General features: G+C 35.7%; 1 protein-coding gene and 1 pseudogene across 5 annotated transcripts in view; one reads left to right on the top strand and one right to left on the bottom strand.

Annotated features, from left to right (window-relative positions):
• The first annotated feature begins 528 nt into the window (after nt 1-528).
• Nucleotides 529-18,785, top strand: part of LOC149794042 (uncharacterized) — a 35,779-nt gene continuing 17,522 nt past the window's right edge. For 2 of the 4 annotated variants that reach the window (XM_089967988.1, XM_089967989.1), the window contains exon 1: nt 6,491-9,446. In XM_089967988.1, coding sequence (XP_089824114.1) covers nt 9,384-9,446 — 63 coding nt within the window. In that variant the 5' untranslated portion in view covers nt 6,491-9,383. Of the gene's footprint in view, nt 583-6,490; nt 9,447-16,489; nt 16,872-18,785 lie in introns of those variants that run through there. The other 2 variants (XM_089967987.1, XR_016422940.1) reach the window with 2 other exon arrangements.
• LOC149794043 (uncharacterized) lies at nt 10,200-18,702 on the bottom strand (annotated as a pseudogene). The gene is made up of 5 exons (XR_016422939.1): nt 17,860-18,702; nt 16,011-16,118; nt 14,790-14,887; nt 14,252-14,429; nt 10,200-11,942 (listed from the first exon to the last, which is right to left on the bottom strand). The product of XR_016422939.1 is annotated as an uncharacterized LOC149794043 (transcript).

Below are 18,785 nucleotides of genomic sequence, written 5' to 3'. Positions count from 1 at the left end.
GACAGTCCTAATACCTTTTGTCTCTCTATAGTCCCACCCATGTTAAAGTCCCATTGTCCCTAGACAAACCAACCATGTTACAGTCCCATTGTCCCCCAAGTACCGGTCCTGTATTCCTATGTTACATTTCCATTGTCCCTATACAAACCCATCCATGTTCCATTCCCTTGGGACTGTAGAGCCACAATGGGAAACTAATGTTATTTTCCCCCCATGTTCAATTTCCTTGTCCCTATAATACCTATGATTTTTTGTAAAGTTATTTGTACTCTAGGGACTATGGGAAAATAACATTATGTTGTCCCTATAGTACAACGGATTTTTTCCTATAGTCCCTCCGGTACAAAACCCATGTTTTTAATAATAAGTCCCCTAGTCCCTACGGTATCCCCATTTACTACTCACACCCGGCTTGCTCCATTAACACGTATATGCTCATGTTAGTACCCTGTCCACGAGGTACGAGTAAGGGTACTATTATTAGTACTAGATAAACTCCTGCCTATATGGCTATGCCGTAGGCCACCACACCGATCTAAATCATCTAGGTGTGGAAAGCAGGGCTGTTATTTCACCAAGTTGGTAAGTATTGAGAACGGTTTGGATCTTATACATGAACACTGTGTTAAGAGTTTGCGGTGGCTTTTAATCTTACATGGAAATGCCATTTTACTATAGAGTGCGGGCGCTATGTGAGGTCAGTTTGGTGTATTTTTAAGGTCAAACCTGTCCATAAACATCACGTAGAGGAGCAACCGATGATTGACTTCACCGGAATGCGGTCTTTACTCATAAAACAAAGTACAGAAATAACAACGGAATCACTGTTGCTTTAATGTGCCTATTTATTCAGTCGACATACGTCAAATTACAGTTGTATTATAAGCAAAACAATAAGTCAAAGACAAAAGGCACACATCAAATGGATTTGATCTCAGTACATCGCCAGTTTATTCGCTTGGTTTGTTTCTCGCAACAAAAAGAAAACTTGTTGGAACAATTACTATACAATACGGACTTAATATATTGACTTCAGTCTTTCATTACGGACGGCTGTACGCAGATGCATGCCTTATTTTGTTACTTCTCAGAAAAAATGAGATGAGAATTAATGAATGTAACGAATGATATTGCATGGTACGTGTCGCATATTAATTAAGAAACTTGCGATGTGAAATTTAAGTAAACAAAATGATATTGAATTAAGTGAATTATTTTTCACCTTAACATGGCAGTCAAAAGTGGACAAAGTTAAAGGTGAGGTTATGCCTCAAACTTTTTATAATGGTGGCTTGGCAATTATAGACATTGATAATTTTATATTAGCTTTAAAAGTAACACGGATTCGTAGGTATCTTCTATCTTACAGAAAAGATATCAGCTTATTTGAATATAAAATATGTGAGATTAAATACCTGTAACTATTATAGGAGATGTAGCGACATAATTCCAAAAGACAACAAAAAATCTTTTTGGCGTGATGCTTGGAAGCCATTACATGTGAAACATGTACCTCGGGCTGAAGAAGATGTTACGAAAACAAGTTTATGGATAAACATGTATAATAGTGTGAACAAAGGTATTAGATTTCTATAAATGTGGTTTGAGCATAATGTAAACTATATTGGTGATATGCTTCCAGATCAAAGAACTATTACTGATCTTGATACTTTAAACAAAGCTAAATATGGTGTCATCACAGATGTCCATACTTTTCAAGATATAATTCAATGCGTAAAGTTCTTTTGTAAAAGTTACATAAGTTAGGTGTAACGATACCGGTTAAACCATTTATCCATTTCCATTTTGCATGTGCGTGTGTGTGTGTGTGTGTGTGTGTGTGTGTGTTTGTGTGTGTGTGTGTGATTTCTATTTTTAATGTAGCTTTTAAAAATTTTCAGTCATATAGCTACGATGTCTGCAGTGTGGCAATTTACAGTGATGTCTAGCACTGGGGCATCATGCCGCAGACATGTAGCATGTCCCACCCAGTCACATTATCTTCACACCAGGCCGACCAGTTCTATCACTAATTCTTAATGCTGAGCGCCAAGTGAGGCAGTTGTATGTATCATTTTTATAAGTCTTTGGCATGACTCAGCCGGGGTTTGAACCCGCGAACTCCCGCATCCGAGGCGGACGCTCTAACCACTCGGCGATCGGAGCGGTCCATTTTTATTTTGAAATTGTATTTCAGAATAATAAAGGGTATAAAGATCTTTACTTGTAAAATCGGACCTTACACCAACTAGAAATGGAATAAACCTTCCAATTTGAATATGGATGTGTGGACTAACATCTATGCTAAACTGTTGACTTGATTTAATTTATATTTTATTTAATTTAATTGTCTATAAGATTTTTTTATTACATGTTAAAGTAATTTAACTTTGTTTACTGAAATTTGATATTTTCCAGAAATTAGTTTGACCTGACTGTTCTGTCAAAAACACCTAAAAGTAGAACTTTGTATCCTTATGCTGACATAGTTCCTGACCTTGATTAAGAATCAAGTAAATAACTTTGTTTTATTATTCATTCTTAATGTGTGATAGATTAGTGAAATCGAGGCTGACTGGGACTACATGACTTTTGCCGTAAATAGCTGCTACGATGTTCTAGAAATTCTGGTTCTAGCGGAGGGTTGACCCTCATACGGGCATCTGCTTTGCGCAGTATTCAGGTTTTATACCGATGTCTTTAGAGAATTTAGCCAGACGGGCGTCTAAACACTTGAGATCAAGGTTTTCGTTTTGTTGTGACCAGTCTGATTTGAAATTCTATTTTATGGAGTTATTAATTCATTTTCATACCGAATTCTTGGGCAAAAATATTTATTGAAATTTTATTCCGAATTCAAACACCGGAATATTATTGTTCGTGGATCAACAAAGAACTATTGACACGTCCGCACTACACTGGCTATAGCATACATCGTCGTCTTCCATTTAGGATTTTCGTCGGGACTCGAACTCAAATTCGTTTAGAACATTTTATTAATAGGACTAATAATTTATAATTCTTGGATTATTCATGGATTATTTTTGGATTTGATTCTTAAAACCGAAGTTCTTTTTTTTTTCTCCATTTTTACCTTGTTTTTCTGTGGAAATAAACTATTTGTTAAATTTCACAAAGCTTGTTGTTTTCACGTTTTCTTTGTTACTGTTTATGAGAGCCTAAACACGTAACATAAGAAACTCAAAATTGCAATGGTTTATATTTCATGTTACTAACAGAATTAAACGAATGAAATCATTTTTTTATAAAACAAAAATGTCTAATGCGGAAAAATGTACTGTATGAAGTTATTTTCCAGAGACAATATTGCATTGGTTTTGGGGAATAAAATGTGGAATGACGTGTCCCACTGGATTCGGAATAAAGTGAAATACATGTTGTGCAAAGTACAAATACATGAACAGCCGTTTTTATTTTATTTTCTTCCAGCCAAATATAACATCTATAAATGTAAGATGAATGCCGATATGCCTAGATTAGACGGGTTGAAAGTGTTTCTGAACGACCACTATAATTTGGAAAAATATATTGCAATAAAATCTAAAAAGAAAGAAATATTGATGTTGATTTGGGAACAATGGGAGTCATTATTCCAACATTAACTAATACAAATATGTTAGAATTGAAGTACATGCTTTATAGCATGATGTGAATTATAGTGTATAATGTGTATGTAATAGATAATGTCACTCCATGCCTACCAACCGATATGATGTGAAAACTCTCTCGTTTGTTTCTTCTTTTTCTTTCATATTGCAGTGAAGAAAAATTATTGTCAAGAACTATATGTAGTAGAAATACGTATTACATGCATGTGTCATCTATCTTATATCAATAAAAGCTTAATTTTTCAAAAAACGATATTATACGTCACACATTGGCAAAGACTAATAGAGGAATTATTATTTAGGAAATTATTATAAATTTTGCAGCATGCTAGAGGCTTGGATCTCAGCCTCTTATGTGTGTGTGTGTGTGTGTGTGTGTGTGTGTGTGTGTGTGTGTGTGTGTGTGAGAGAGAGAGAGAAAGCATATCCACGGATTGAATGACATCGGCATTCATAGATGCTATTATGTACGCAGTAGACGTTTGACGTACTGGAAAGCAATGAAAACGATGGTCATTATTTACTCTATATAAGAGTCCTTCTCGGTTTCTTGACGTTTTAGATAATTCGCCCTCGTCAGTGGTTTATGAATATAAACAACTCGTAAGAGACCTGACGTAAACAGCCAGAGTGCTTAGCATTTTGATCCTGCATGATTCTTTCAACAACCTATACGATTTTTTACCATAGATTTTCACAAATACCGATCACTAAATAATCACATAAAGAATGATTATTCACAATAGCATGCTTTGCAACAGGATTATTATCATTTCTAGTTCCAAATTTAGGAAGGCTTGACTATTCTTTCATGGAAAGAATCTGTTTGGCCAACATAGACAATTTTTTATATACTTTTTATTTTTTTAAATACAGAAAACAGTAAATTAGTCCAACAGACGGACAATTGATAATTTTTGAGAATATATGTTCGTTCCTATTCGTCCGTCAGAAATATTCAGATATTATCACATACTTACATTTTGTACACTCGTTCCCGCAGTTTGAACCCATTTTCTTATTTGTTGTGAAATTGTAGATTGTGTTTTGATGTACTAAATGTCCCTTAGCGCCAAACACTGATTATTAATTATCCTGACAGTACCCTAACGGTATTTAGTGTGCATGATTCGCCGTCGGAAGGATTTAGGTTCAAATCCGTCCACTGCATTAGTCCGAAGTGGCTACTTAGGTGTACAGTGTGCCAAGCCCTTTTATTATAATTGCCCCAGAAACATAATCCTCCCTTTCTTGCAGTGCCGTAAAATACCAAACGAATTTAAACCAACTGATGTAGATTGAAAGGCTATTATTTGAACATTTTCTTAATTAGGTACAAGTGTTTAATGTCATAGATGAACATTGTGATAAGACATTGTGACAAGACACAGCGGTGGCTTTTTAACTCACACAGAGAAGCTATTATTGTTGTAGACAGCTCACGCTGTGTTTGCCTCGTTATTTGCTGGGTCATGCTCGTATGCTGTTAAGGTCAAACCTGTCCTTAGGTCATATGGGTGTGCTTTAAGGTCAAGCCTGTCCCTAAATATCACGTAAGTTAGAAACAGATACTGAACTTCATAGGAATGCGGTCTTTATGTGCACGTAATCGGCCTACTTATTTATGCGATACACGTCGAATTACATATCAAGTTAATTAATGCATGGACGGATGTACATACAAGTATGTGTATTTATTTATTTATTTATCAGTTTAGCATATATGTGTCGATATCTGCATTCTTTTCACTTTCACTCTCTCGCCACCTGTACGACCCACGCATCATCTCATTTGTTTCTAGTCTTTCTGTAAAGTGTTTACATTTTATTCACGCATCATATTCGTCATTACTTACCTGGCACATGATACACGTGATCATTAATTTTGCAGGTATATTACCAGGGGAAAAAAATACATGACAGGACAAGGATATCAAGCGAATTTAATTCCACATACATTAAACATTAAAGTTTATTCACTTTGTTTCATTTGTCCCATAATTATGGGATGAGATCGATTAATACATAACACAAACTGCTCTGTAGCTAATTTATTCAGAGTCTCTTACATGTATAAAATATATCATTACACCCGTTTGCATGCAGATGAATATTTCATTTTGCTATTTTACGTAAACATGAGACCTGAGACGTAAATAAATTGTTATCATCGTATCGTATGTTAAATAACTTGTAAGCTGAGACTCAAATAAATAAAATATTACAATATCGTATCGCACCGTGTGTTGAGTGTGACATCTGGGTCCAAAATTTGTGGGGTGAGACTTAAATAAATACAATTATCGTATCGTATCGCACGCTGTTATGATAAATCGCACCTTGGCAAATAATACTAGGTTAGTTGTCTATAAGGTATGAACAAGATTACTGCATGCGAGAGAGAGAGAGAGAGAGAGAGAGAGAGAGCAGTAGTGCACGCATAGAAGCATTGCATTGGATTGGAAATATCGATATTCGTTGGAGTCTTTATTTCAGCTGAATAATGAAAACAATAATAATTTGTCTTTATGTGTCGCTGCTTATGCAACCACAAAAAATTTGAAGAAACGAAACAGCCAAAAACATATTAAAAAAACAAGCAAGCAAAAAGACCAACAAAAAAAAAACAAAAAAATACACACAAAAAACAAAAACAAAGCGAAACAAAATGCGATGAACTTAAACGTTAAAAATACCATCTCTGATCTATGAAGTTATAACTCTGGCAACATAAATTATTAAATCCTACCGCTTTGGAGCCTTTGATTCGTATGCTAGAACCATGGGCGCCCGTACATAGGACAAGGGGCGTGGTTGATGGAAGGGGGCATTGCCCCCATCCCCATCCCTAAGGATTTCACACCTAAATATGCTTTGGCCTACAACCGTAAAAGTTAATTGGTGACTACTACAGGTTCCCCCCACCCCACCCCACGATCAACTTATGCGAGCGCCCCTGGCTAGAACAACTCTTTGATATTAGCTACCATATTTCTTGGATCAAGCAGCGACTAGTAATTTTGTCAGCATGTACAATTCTGTATATAAACACCGCATAAGCTTCTCACATAAGAGAAGACCTAATTTATTTCGTTATTAAAAACAAGGATTGGTTCATGCTCACTAGTCTGGTTCCCTGCTTACTATGCTCCCTGCGTTGCATTCCACTATACTAAGGGGGCAGGAGCCAGTTTTTATGTACAAATTTAATACCGCAATCTGCGACCTAGTATAAAAAATCATAAAAAATTAAATACACAAGTGAGGTCAAAAAGGTCCATATTTTTAGATACCTATATTAAAACAAAGTATAAGAATAGTATTCACTTGACCAGAGAAGTCAATAGCAGTTCATAGCAGAAGCAGTTTATGCACCCCAACCCCTATTTTTTACATGCATTTTTCACATCCAAAGGCCATTTTTGACAGCATGTGGTGCCCACAGTGCAAACTCAAGCTCTTTCCCTGGATGAAAATTTTGAAAAACATTGTCTGCTAAATAGTTTGATGCAATTCAGAATAGTTGTCATCCAAGCCGTTTTTGAGATACTCTACTTGCCTTGAACCCACGTGTCTACTGCTATGGGAGGCTAGCTCTTCGTCCTAGCCGACTATTGGTATTTCACTATCAACATAATGCAGAGCAACTATGGAAAGTGTACATGCCTGACATCAATTTCAAGAACAACACAAGCCTGAAACACCTAGTTCACAAATATATTCATATCTATAAGTAGTAAACAATAATAGCTGAAAAGTCACACCATAGCCTTAAGTTAAGAAATTTGCCAGGGGCCAATTTACGAAACTGGACCCTGCCACCTAAGTCAGGCGAACGCCAACGCCATATTTTCACGTGATCAAAACATGGCCTCACATGAAGAGATCTAATTAATCTAACCGTGTCTCTTTCTTAATGACACAATATGAACTATACTAACACTTTTGATTTGAAGTATAGTAGTCGTTATCATGTGTTCAAACTTAACCACCAATTCGTCATATAACAATTTTTACAAATAGTTTTTACTAATAGCCGAAGATGAAGGAAAAGGTACACACAACGATATTTGATAATATTGCACATTTTACAGGTCATCTTAGGGATTCCTTCTCCAATCGATTCCTTGTTAAATTTTACGTCGAAATTGATATCAGGATTTGTAGGACAGCCTAAATATAGCCAAATATTAAGACGAAAATACCCCCCTCCCCATTCCATCTGTGTATATTTTCTTCGGCTTGAATATACTTTGTTTTATATGGCACCAAAAAGTCTTAAGTGATGATATCTATCATCTCCTTGTTAAACAGGCTACTAGGTTCTGCGAATCATGACATTTTTCTTCATTGGTGGTGTAACCAGATTCCTCCCCCCCAGGGGCGCCCGCAGAACTATTTTCGGAATGGGTGGGGGCATACATGTAGTGGTCAGCCATAACGTATACCAAATCATGTTTAGAGGTGACATCAGGGGGTGGGGCAAGTGCACCCTCCTTACCCCTATGTGCAGGTACCCATGCTCCCCACATGAAGATGAAATGTCTGTGTTTATTAATAATTTCCAAATTATTTGCTCACGAACATTGCTAATTAAATTAACTGGTGTTCATCGATGTATGGACAAAATTCATTCGATGTAGTCAACTTAGTAGTTACACTGGATAAATATCATTCATTCGCTCTTTAATTTCGATCTATGTTAAGCTCTTGTATCACCCATTTGGTGTTAACTGCTTATTCTTTAATGTGCCACTATTCCCACACCTTTTTACATCCATTTGGTGTCAAATGTTCATTCTTGTATGTGCAAACTATATCATAATATCACCCACTTTGGTGTTAAATGTTGTTTCTGTATGTGCAGCTAGTCTCACGGCTTTTTTTATATATCACCTTTAAGTGCTAAATGTTGATTCTTGTATGTCCAAGTAGTCCACAGTCTGTTATCACCTACTGTTCTTTATTTATAAAATAAATGTTGAGGAATTTCTCATTTTAATAGCACAAATGCTAACGTACAAAACTGATTTTGAAATCATTATGTTCACATGTAACCTCATAATAGTCGACTGCCGTTTCATCTCTTTTTGTCTTGCATGGCCAAATTATTGATCAGAATATCTCTCTATCTTTCCCATGTCTATCCGCATTACCAACATCATGACTATGCTCCATGCCAAGTCCAGTCCCACCTATACCAAAGACAACTGCCACCTTGATCGAATTCATAACTGTGTAGTTTATGCAAAGGTGTGCATTCGTTAAATCCTGAACCTCTTTTAATATCATCACTTAAGACTTGTTGGTGCCACCGAAAACAAAGTATATTCAAGCCGAATAAAATATACACAGATGGAATACTTTATATAAAATCTTCACATACACAGAGAGTTATATGTTCACCAATATTATGGCTAGTACGTGGGACACTGAATGAAATATTTTAGTCATATTTAAAGGATCTTCACACTAAACTCTTGTATCGCCTAGTCAGATATTTAACAATGTCGGTAAGGTTCTCTATTACCCAAAGATTGATATGCAATTCAATGATATTCATTCAGAATATACTTTGCGATAAACATTATCAGTACCAAGATACCTTCGTCATTATAAACTCTCTCTCTCTCTCTCGTACTAGAATGACTGCACATAGGCTTTCCTTCCTCATGTGTGTATATATCTTGTTACAGAAACTGATGGCCATCACTGTTTACATTAGAAGTAGTGTGTAATCTGTTTGACAGGGTGATGATACCAGAGTCGACCAAATTACTTTTGTGTAAGGACTGTTTGGCCCCTTCACGCGCCTGGGTAAGAGTTCTGTTTTCGCGTCTCATAAAGAAGTTTCATTATTTCATATAAAGAAGTTTGCACATCATATAAGTACAAAAGCACATCATATAAAGAAGTTTGCACATCATATAAGGACGAAAGCACAGCTTATAAAGAAGTTTGCACATCATATAAGGACGAAAGCACAGCATATAAAGAAGTTTGCGCATCATATAAGGACGAAAGCACAGCATATAAAGAAGTTTGCACATCATATAAGGACGAAAGCACAGCATATAAAGAAGTTTGCACATCATATAAGTACAAAAGCACAGCATATAAAGAAGTTTGCACATCATGTAAGGATGAAACAACCGCATATATAGAAATTTGCAAACTTCATTATGAGGGGTTTTCGTCCTTATAAGCGGTGCTTTCGTCCTTATATGATGTGCAAACCTCTTTATATCATGTGCTTTCGTCCTTATATGACGTGCAAACTTCGTTCGATGAGGTGCTTTCGTCCTTATATGAGTGCTTTCGTCCTTGTATAATGTGCAAACTTCTTTATATGATGTGCTTTCGTCCTTATATGATGTGCAAACTTTATGCATCAGTAGTATTCATTTACTTGTTTGATTGCGTTCAGCAACACTATGAAATTGGATATGATCTCTCTCTCTCTCTCTCTCTCTCTCTCTCTCTCTCTCTATATATATATATATATATATATATATATATATATATATATATATATATATATATATATATGTATGTATCCGGCGTCGAAATTACTGGTCGTCTTCTAGTCCAAGACTAGAACATTTTCTGTCTTTCCGACTAGTAATTTACATAATTTCAATAGTTCACTGTCTAGTTTCTCTTGACACCTGTCTGACAGTATGTTGTGTGAAAGACTAGTGAAAGATCAACATGCCAAGTAAATGTCTAACTCTACTAGTCCTTATGGCTACAAAGAAATTTGTTTTCAATTCTAAGCATGTAGGTTGCTCATTTCAAATGATCGTCATGAATAAAATAATTTGAAAAGATGATACATTTTTATGCATTTTCTGATTTGTATTTTCACGTGAGCACAAAATAACATTCTGTTTATCATATGATAACAATGTTTTATTTCAAATACAAGCTAAAATAATGATTGCCAGTATTTGAATAGAAGAGAAATGATACCCCTGTCAGTGTTTCCAGACAAGTTCACATAACTGTCTAAGTAATGAGAACATGTTGAAATGTAAAGTATAGCACTCTACCATCCATGTAATGAATATTTTATGATACTGCAATACACATGGGTGCATAATCAGTAACTTATTTTGCGTGTAGTTTATATATACAGGGCCGGATTCAGGCCCTTGGTGGCCCTGGTCAAAGCCAACAGGGGCCCATAGCTATCCTTCGTTGTCCATATATATGGTTACAGTACTATTAACAATACTGCCTGTGAAATCAGACGATAATACACGGGTCACATTTAGCCTCGGGGGCCCTAGCCATGTTGCCCATTTTGCCCTATGGATAATCCGGTCCTGTGTGTGTGTGTGTGTGTGTGTGTTTGAAACAGTAATTCATTATGCAATGCGAATAAAGATAAATATGCTGTACATCAGTAGTATTTCCGGTTTGATAGAATACCATCTCGCTCTTACCCCATTTGTGATTATGCCAATATTACATTTGTGGACTTGCCTATATCTTAACACATCTCTCTTCACTCAATAAGGCAAAACAATGTCTTCTAAACTCTAAAATTCGTACCTGTTCATATCACTCCCTGTTTATCACAAATACTAAGAAACATTGTACTTATATGTTGACAATAAAGAAACTTTAAATGATTATACCACTAAACAAACTACAAACGTACAATACTGGGACCTCGAAAACAGGGGACACGAGAGACCTAGTGGTCTAAAGCGATCGCCTTACTAGCCTCCATGTATAGCCTATCGTGTGGTGACAACTTGTGTTAAACCCACAAAAAACGTCCAAACCAATAACCATGACGTGATGGGCTGCCTGATTCAGTAAATTGCTATAGTCCCTAATACAAATGTGTAACATATATACCACAGTGATATTAAATGTTACCTTCCTATCAAGTTGGAATCGTTTAGAGCAGGGCTTTCTTTTCTCACAATATAGACGCAAACAAAACATATTGATACAAATCTAAGTCCAGTCCCACCTCCACCTTAGTGGATGCCATGATGATCGAAATAATAACTGTGTTATTTATGCAAAAGTTAGCTAAACCAAGCCACAAAGAAAAAAGGATTAGAAAAGGCATAATCAAATAGTTTAAACAGTATATCATCCTTTGGCAGTTCTTGAACTATGTCCGGTATTGTCAAGTTCAGCCTGTTGATACATGTGTTTGACGTTGGCAGAAGTGACAAACTTCGCTGAAATGCAATGGATGGCGTTATCTGAAATCCTAAAACGGGTTCTTCTTCTGCACCAGTAATTTTTTTTTTATAATTTTGGCTTGGGTATCATCTCCACGTCTTCCACCTAGAACAACAAGGGTAATTATAATCAATATCAAGTAAATGCTCTAAAAGCTAAGCATTGATAGTAATACACAAGGTCTACAAAACCCTGTATCATTATTAATTTTTCTGGGGTACATGTTTTCTCCCCCGTGTATAGATGCATAATAATGTTAAGAAATGTATGTGTCAACTGAATTTAATATGTGAATTAGACACTCTGAGATGCCCCCATGATTTGATCATAAAGGGCAAGTTCCCTCCTTGTCATAACAATAAGGGGGAATTAGAACAAAAATGAGGGGAGAGGAGGAAATAGCCATTGTACAATTTTTATATAACAGTTTATTACCCATCTCTTTTTCTTCTAACCCATGCTGTAAGATCTTGAACACATTAACCCCTAGCGACGACTTTACGGGGCAGGAGGTAGTAGCCTACTGCCGAGCTCTGTAGCGTCATGGTCATGCATGATACACTAAAATGGGTGGTATTATAGAAAGGTAGACAGACGTAGCTCTACATTAATACCCAATAATCTGGAATATCTAGTTGCACTACGAAATACAAATAGAAAGACCTCATTTTTTTGGACCCGCTTTTTTTAAACACAAAATTCGCCCGTGGTCGGAATTCGATTTTGTGTCCGGATTTTAGACTTTTTGGTCTCAGATCTAAGGTAAACCGGCATGAACTGCAAACAGACAGATGAGCCTTTGCAAAAAGTAGGATAATTTGGGCATTTGGAATAAAGAGTGGTCTCCATACAAAAATAATGGCTCCGTTTAGCAAAAAAAAAAAAAAAAAAAAACAAACAAACAAAAAAAACCCAAAAAGGCCAACTGTTACACTTCTGCTCATGCGCGAGTGAAATAGCCAACGAAAAACGATGTTTCTAATACAATTAGGCAGCATGTTATTGAAAGATGACCGGGGATTTGGTGTTTTCGAGTCTATTCAGAAATAGTTTTCAAAATGTGTTTCCTACTCGATTTTCTGGCAAAAATGACAAAAAGCTCCAGGGGTTAATGTGTTAAGAGAGGTTGCCTCTAGTGGTATAAACATTAATATGTTGATTGTTTCTGAGCCTAATCAGTTCTTTATCTGTGTATGAATATTGTATCGTACTGAGAACCCACTGTCACAGTCTCCTGTATAAAGGGGCATATAGCCAGTTGGAACAAGTTTGAAAAATGTTATTCATGTTTATACAAAATGTTTCATAGCTTATAGGTAGAGTCTTTTGGATAAGTCTGCTCAGACGTAAGATTTGACATTAGCATAACCTTTGCCAACTTCGACTTTCTTGAATTAGAACTTTGCTGACTACTGTGCCAGAATTAAGTTTTCTTAATGATGTATTAGGATGTTAAGTCCAATAATGCCTTAGTCTAAATGTTCAAACAGAGGTAGTTTGATCAAATAAATAGCTTTATTTATTTCATTTTTAGATTCGTTATTTATTACACAACCTTTATGCTACATAGTATGGATATGCTTTTGCAGCACGTGATCCCACAAAGCTTAATTGTGACCAGGAAATACATTCTACGTCTAATTGTCTGTATTTAAGTTTGGCTTTCGTGTCTGCATTTCCTACATATGATTTCGAAATAAAGCTGCAATGAGGGTTTTTCATTTATACCGTCTTTGTCTTTCCATCCAGCATATACATTGGACTCGTATTTAACACTATGTCGGGTTCAAAATTATTCACTTTTATCTCCATCAAGATTTCCCACCTCCAGTAATTTTATATACTTCATAACTTAGAAACAATTTCCATTCATCACTGTGATCAGCCAGCATTTGCCGACCTAAATTGTCATCTGAAGATGAACCGTGCTGGAAATCAGCCTGGTCTTCTAGATGGCAACTTATAAACGCGCATTTCTAACACTGCACATAGTTCAGTTTGATATGCACGACTTCAAATTATTTTGCGACAGTTCTCACGCATCGCCCCTTTCCATGTGCCCACATTCTGGATACCGCAGTACTTAAAAAGGAATCCAGGGGCAGAAAAAATTGGAAAATTCCTGGTTGTCTCTGGTTGACAAGCTGTTTTTTTGTGTCAGTAAATTTATGATCCACACTGAAGTACTCCAAAATATTTAACTTTTAACAGTCCAATGTCAGAGGCTGGAACAAAAATATCAACTTCCATTATATTTTTGCCATGGTAATTTTTTTAATTAATACTTGTTTCAGTTGCCCAAATAGGCTTTCACCCTGGAATAAATGGTTGTATACAATTAATTCTTATCTGTCCCATGCCATGAAATTTTCAACTCTCTCGCTTCCTAAATGCATTTGCTTTGTAGATCTTACCTGCTGCTTCACGAAGGTATTTTACAAACTTGGCATCAACATTGGATTCAATCTGTCTTCGGTTTGAGCCATCTGGGCTGAAAATGGGTTGAAGCAAGTTTGTTACTATCTTCAGTTTTAATGTTGCTGGAGTGCACGGTGTAAACAATTGTGCTAAGGATGTCATATTACAAGTTAGCTGAAAAGAAAATTACCTTTATTAGCACAAGAAGTTTAAATAAATGAGTATTAATTACCCAAAAATCTCTTGCTAATGCATGTTAGGATCACATTCAATTTTTTAACTCAACCAGTTCAAGAGTAGCAGACATTATGATTATCCTAATTCTGCTAAATGTAGAAGAATAATATTGGTGTTTTCACCAAAGAAATTCTTTTGAAGAATTGTGCATGTACTGCTTCATACATGTGACAACTCCACATGCAGGAACGTGGTGCCTTCAGGAGTGTATTTTTATTTTGGTCAGATCAAATTAAGACTAGTGATTTGAAAGTAGACATTTTTTAAAAAAGTGTCTTTAACACATACTATATTTACCTGAAACAACGGTCTTGGATTACTGCTATTTAATAATTCTTCTGCCAAATCTGGTCCTAACATCCTGGGCAGCCTGCCACTGTGAAGTATGCTTAGAGCTGCAATTAAATTAATCCACAAATTAACAGAGAAATAGATGTAACATAAATTAATCTCAATTGGTTCACACACATATGTATTAAAACAATGGCTTAAAGGGTATTGATGTGATAGATTCACTAAATTTCGTAGTTCGTCTTATTTGGTGTTATGATATTGATTTCTTATTCAAATGGCTTGCATAACACACGCAGATGGAACATTAAAACCGTAAATCGTTGGATTTGGTGCTCTGAAGTTGTTATGACTTTTGAAAATAAATAATTTACATTGAAACATGCATGAATAGATGACCACAGGGAAGCAGAAAAAAATGGTCATTAAACACATGTGGTCTGTTAACATAGGTCCATTTCAACTCGTTCGGCATTAATGACACATTTAAAATAGTCTTATAATGTATATGTTCTCTAGAGCAGGTCGGAGTGTATAATCTAATGAGTCAATCTGTGCATACACATAAAAAATGACAATCGATTATTCCTTGACGGAAAAGACTATTTTTATCACGCCTGGCAGGCGAGACTATAGTTGTGCCAATTCTGCTGGCAGTGGTACCAGTAGTTATGCAACATTTATAGGGTTACGTTGTTTGAGTCTGTTAATGTGTTGTCCATGCCAAAATCCATTAAAAGAGATAGTCATGACAGTTAGTCAGTAGCATCTAAAAGCTGTTCTATTTCAAAATGCACACAATCTTTCCCACCCATGGGCAAGTTCAATATGATTTAAAAATTAGCTAAGATTGCATTGCAGTTTACAGTGTCGCAATGACATAATGATACGAGTGTAAACGTGAGCCTTTCTAGTATAAAACTACCATATAATCAAGCAAGCCACAATGTTGACAAACAAGCTAATCATTACTTCATGAGAAGTACATATTTATTTTCAAGTCCTGAGAGTACGTGCTCTGTGATTGTTAGTTGATGGTTGGCGAGTATTCTAGAGGTAATTCTTTTGAAATTGGCAGAGGTTCCACATTCACAATCACGTGTCCTGAATAAATTGCAACATAATTCTAAATGTTGACATTAACATAAGTGAAATACACGATACTTATTTATAACGCAGTTAAATAAATAACGCCTCATTTGGAGTAAACATTAACAAATGATTTACCAAACATATTTCCAATTATTCCCTCACTGGGTCGAAATATTCCTTCTGTATCTCTTGCAATATCATAGAAAAGAATTCCTTTCGGGGTCCGCCATAGTCTACCGCAGTCTGAAAAATATAATCTTCATTTTATACAAGTTAAATGAAATCTAATATGTGATTTGCTAGTACTGCCAGTACTATTATCTCAGATTGTAATAATCACTTTTCAGCTCTCTCAAATCACACGTACAATATACATACAGCAACAAATGCAGGTGTCTGCCACCATTCGGTTCATTCAGAAAAAAAAACTCCCCGGGGTGGGGGTGGGGGGCGCCTCAATAGCAAATATGTGAGTGACAGGTGGCTGGAACCGATGAGTTATGTGAAACGCAACTTTGTTTGAACAACTACTTATTAAATGATGTGCTAGGTTAGCTAAATAGAGGATATTTGCTTGAAACGAGTGAATAACGGATATATTTCATCGAGTGGCTGACAAACTCAGTATTTTCAAGATTGGCGAAGCCACGAGTGCAAATACTAGAGTTTTTCACCCACGAGATGAAATGTATCCGTTATTCACTCGTTTCAAGAAAATATTATTTTTATTTTATGCTTACAATAAGTTGGCTACCTAAAGTTTGTGACGCAGTAAATTAGCAGATTTCTTACGGTAATGTCAGCTGTTTAACGTACATGTTCTGCTGTGCTTTGTGTACCTGCGCACAACATTAGTTCCACATCAGAGTGATAAAACTTAACCGATATTTCCGGAACAACAAACTCCAAGTTTCAAGGATAACAGACAGGGATTATTAATAATGACAATGACGTACATAAATTAAAAGTAGTTCACTGACAGAAAATCAAAGGGAGGTAAGTATATTCTGACCCAGAAAAGTAGTTCCTGTAGTGAAAAAATATTGTTATTTTTTCACTGCAGTGAAATATCAATATTATTTTAATTAGAAAATCAAGTTATTCACTGCTTAGCATAAAATAAGTATTAATATTCACTCCAGCGGAATCATATGTATTGTGTGTATGCCCCTGATTGAGTGTTGATGTCAAAAAGACTTTCATTTGAGTTTAAGCACACGACTTGGCTCATTTTTGTTAAGTAATGAATTTGTACGTACACAGTGGTCAGTTTCTAGAGCACTTGTTGCTTCATAGGTCAGGTAAAGAGCTTTTGTCAAAAAGGTCGTCATTCCTATCTTAAAATCAGTATCTGGAATCATTTTAGTTGCATTAAGATATAACATGAGAAGAATTATTAAAATTAGTCATTGCAAATACAAAACGTTCCTTTAACTTTTGGACTAAATCACCACTTTGGAATTATTGAAGACTCATTAAAAGAAATGATTACGGATTATATCATTCTGGCACATCAAGACATTCAAGACTTCTAAAATTCATTCAGAGTATTCTGTACTATTGGACTAGTGACATAACATTTTGGATTATTTGAACTTAGTCTTTTGAACGTTCACTTTTTGTATTCAAGAGAAATACATTATTTGTTAATTTTACACACACACACACACACACACACACACTGATATATATATATATATATATATATATATATATATATATATATATATATATATATATATATATATATATCACCTACCACGACTTTAGGGATATTCAATGAATTACCTACAGTTAATTCTTTGAGCATAACAGTGATAAATTTCCATATCCATGGTAATGTACTTTTTGATCTACCTCTAAGCTGATGAAGATTTTACTAGCTGGAATTTAACATTACACCTAGCTATAATCCGGCCCTAAATATATGGGGCTATCGTTAATTAAATTACTGTATCAATGTAGTGTAACATTAATAAATTACCTCTCCATAAAACTGGACCTCGAGTGTCAACTGCAGGTTTACAATGCCTCTTATTTCGTCCAGAGCTGTTTCAGTTAGACCGTTTCTATATACAATGATGAAATTTGTGTCACCTTCAACTGTAGACTGCTAATTGTCCAGTTATAAATTCCTGCCAGCTACAATCCTGTTTTGCAAATACTGAAGGATAGCAACTGGATCATTCATGCTATTATCTGTGCAATACTGAACACAGCATTTTACAATGTCCCAATATTTTGTACATTATGTTCCAAACCTTTAAAGTAATGACCGTTTCTTGTAACGGTTCATTATGATCTTCGTTATGATGTGGCCAATATCAGCATGTTCAGCTCGTGAAAGGTTTACCAATTTAATCTCTGGAAGTTTCGCTGCATCATCTTGTGCGTGTCTGATGGTTGTTCATCTTGCAGATGTTCTTTATGTGTATAATCTGCTACATGAGAACTGCAGAGGGACACATGATCTCTAAGATCCGACATGAAGTAATCATTCGCGTATTAAACACCTTTCCTTCACAGCAGTCTCTTCACGTACAATAATTGGTTCTGTGCTAAGACTTTTATGTACGTGTCGAACATAAATCTTCGCCTGGCTTCCTAAATATGCTTTTAAGCTATCCACACTCCATTTGCACTTTAGCATGCCTGCATTTCTTTGGCAATGTAACAGTTCAAATCCCCCAGCAGTTGATTATTGTGGAAATCCATCAGAACTGATCAATTTGGAATGAACTTCTATCTCTGAATCAATTCCTTGGAATGTTATTTTCTTTTGGCCATGGCCTGACATTTGGAGCACTGATTTTTCTGAGGTTGATGGAACCTTGCAAGCATTCTTATCTGAGAAACAAACAAATACCACCGTCCTTTGGTTTTACGTCGACCTGCATGCGCGTCATATGT

The sequence above is a fragment of the Sinohyriopsis cumingii genome, chromosome 8 (genome assembly GCF_028554795.1).
Source record: "Sinohyriopsis cumingii isolate HCF-2022 chromosome 8, ASM2855479v2, whole genome shotgun sequence".
Classification (NCBI taxonomy): domain Eukaryota; kingdom Metazoa; phylum Mollusca; class Bivalvia; order Unionida; family Unionidae; genus Sinohyriopsis; species Sinohyriopsis cumingii.
This window is presented reverse-complemented; position numbering and strand designations above follow the sequence as displayed.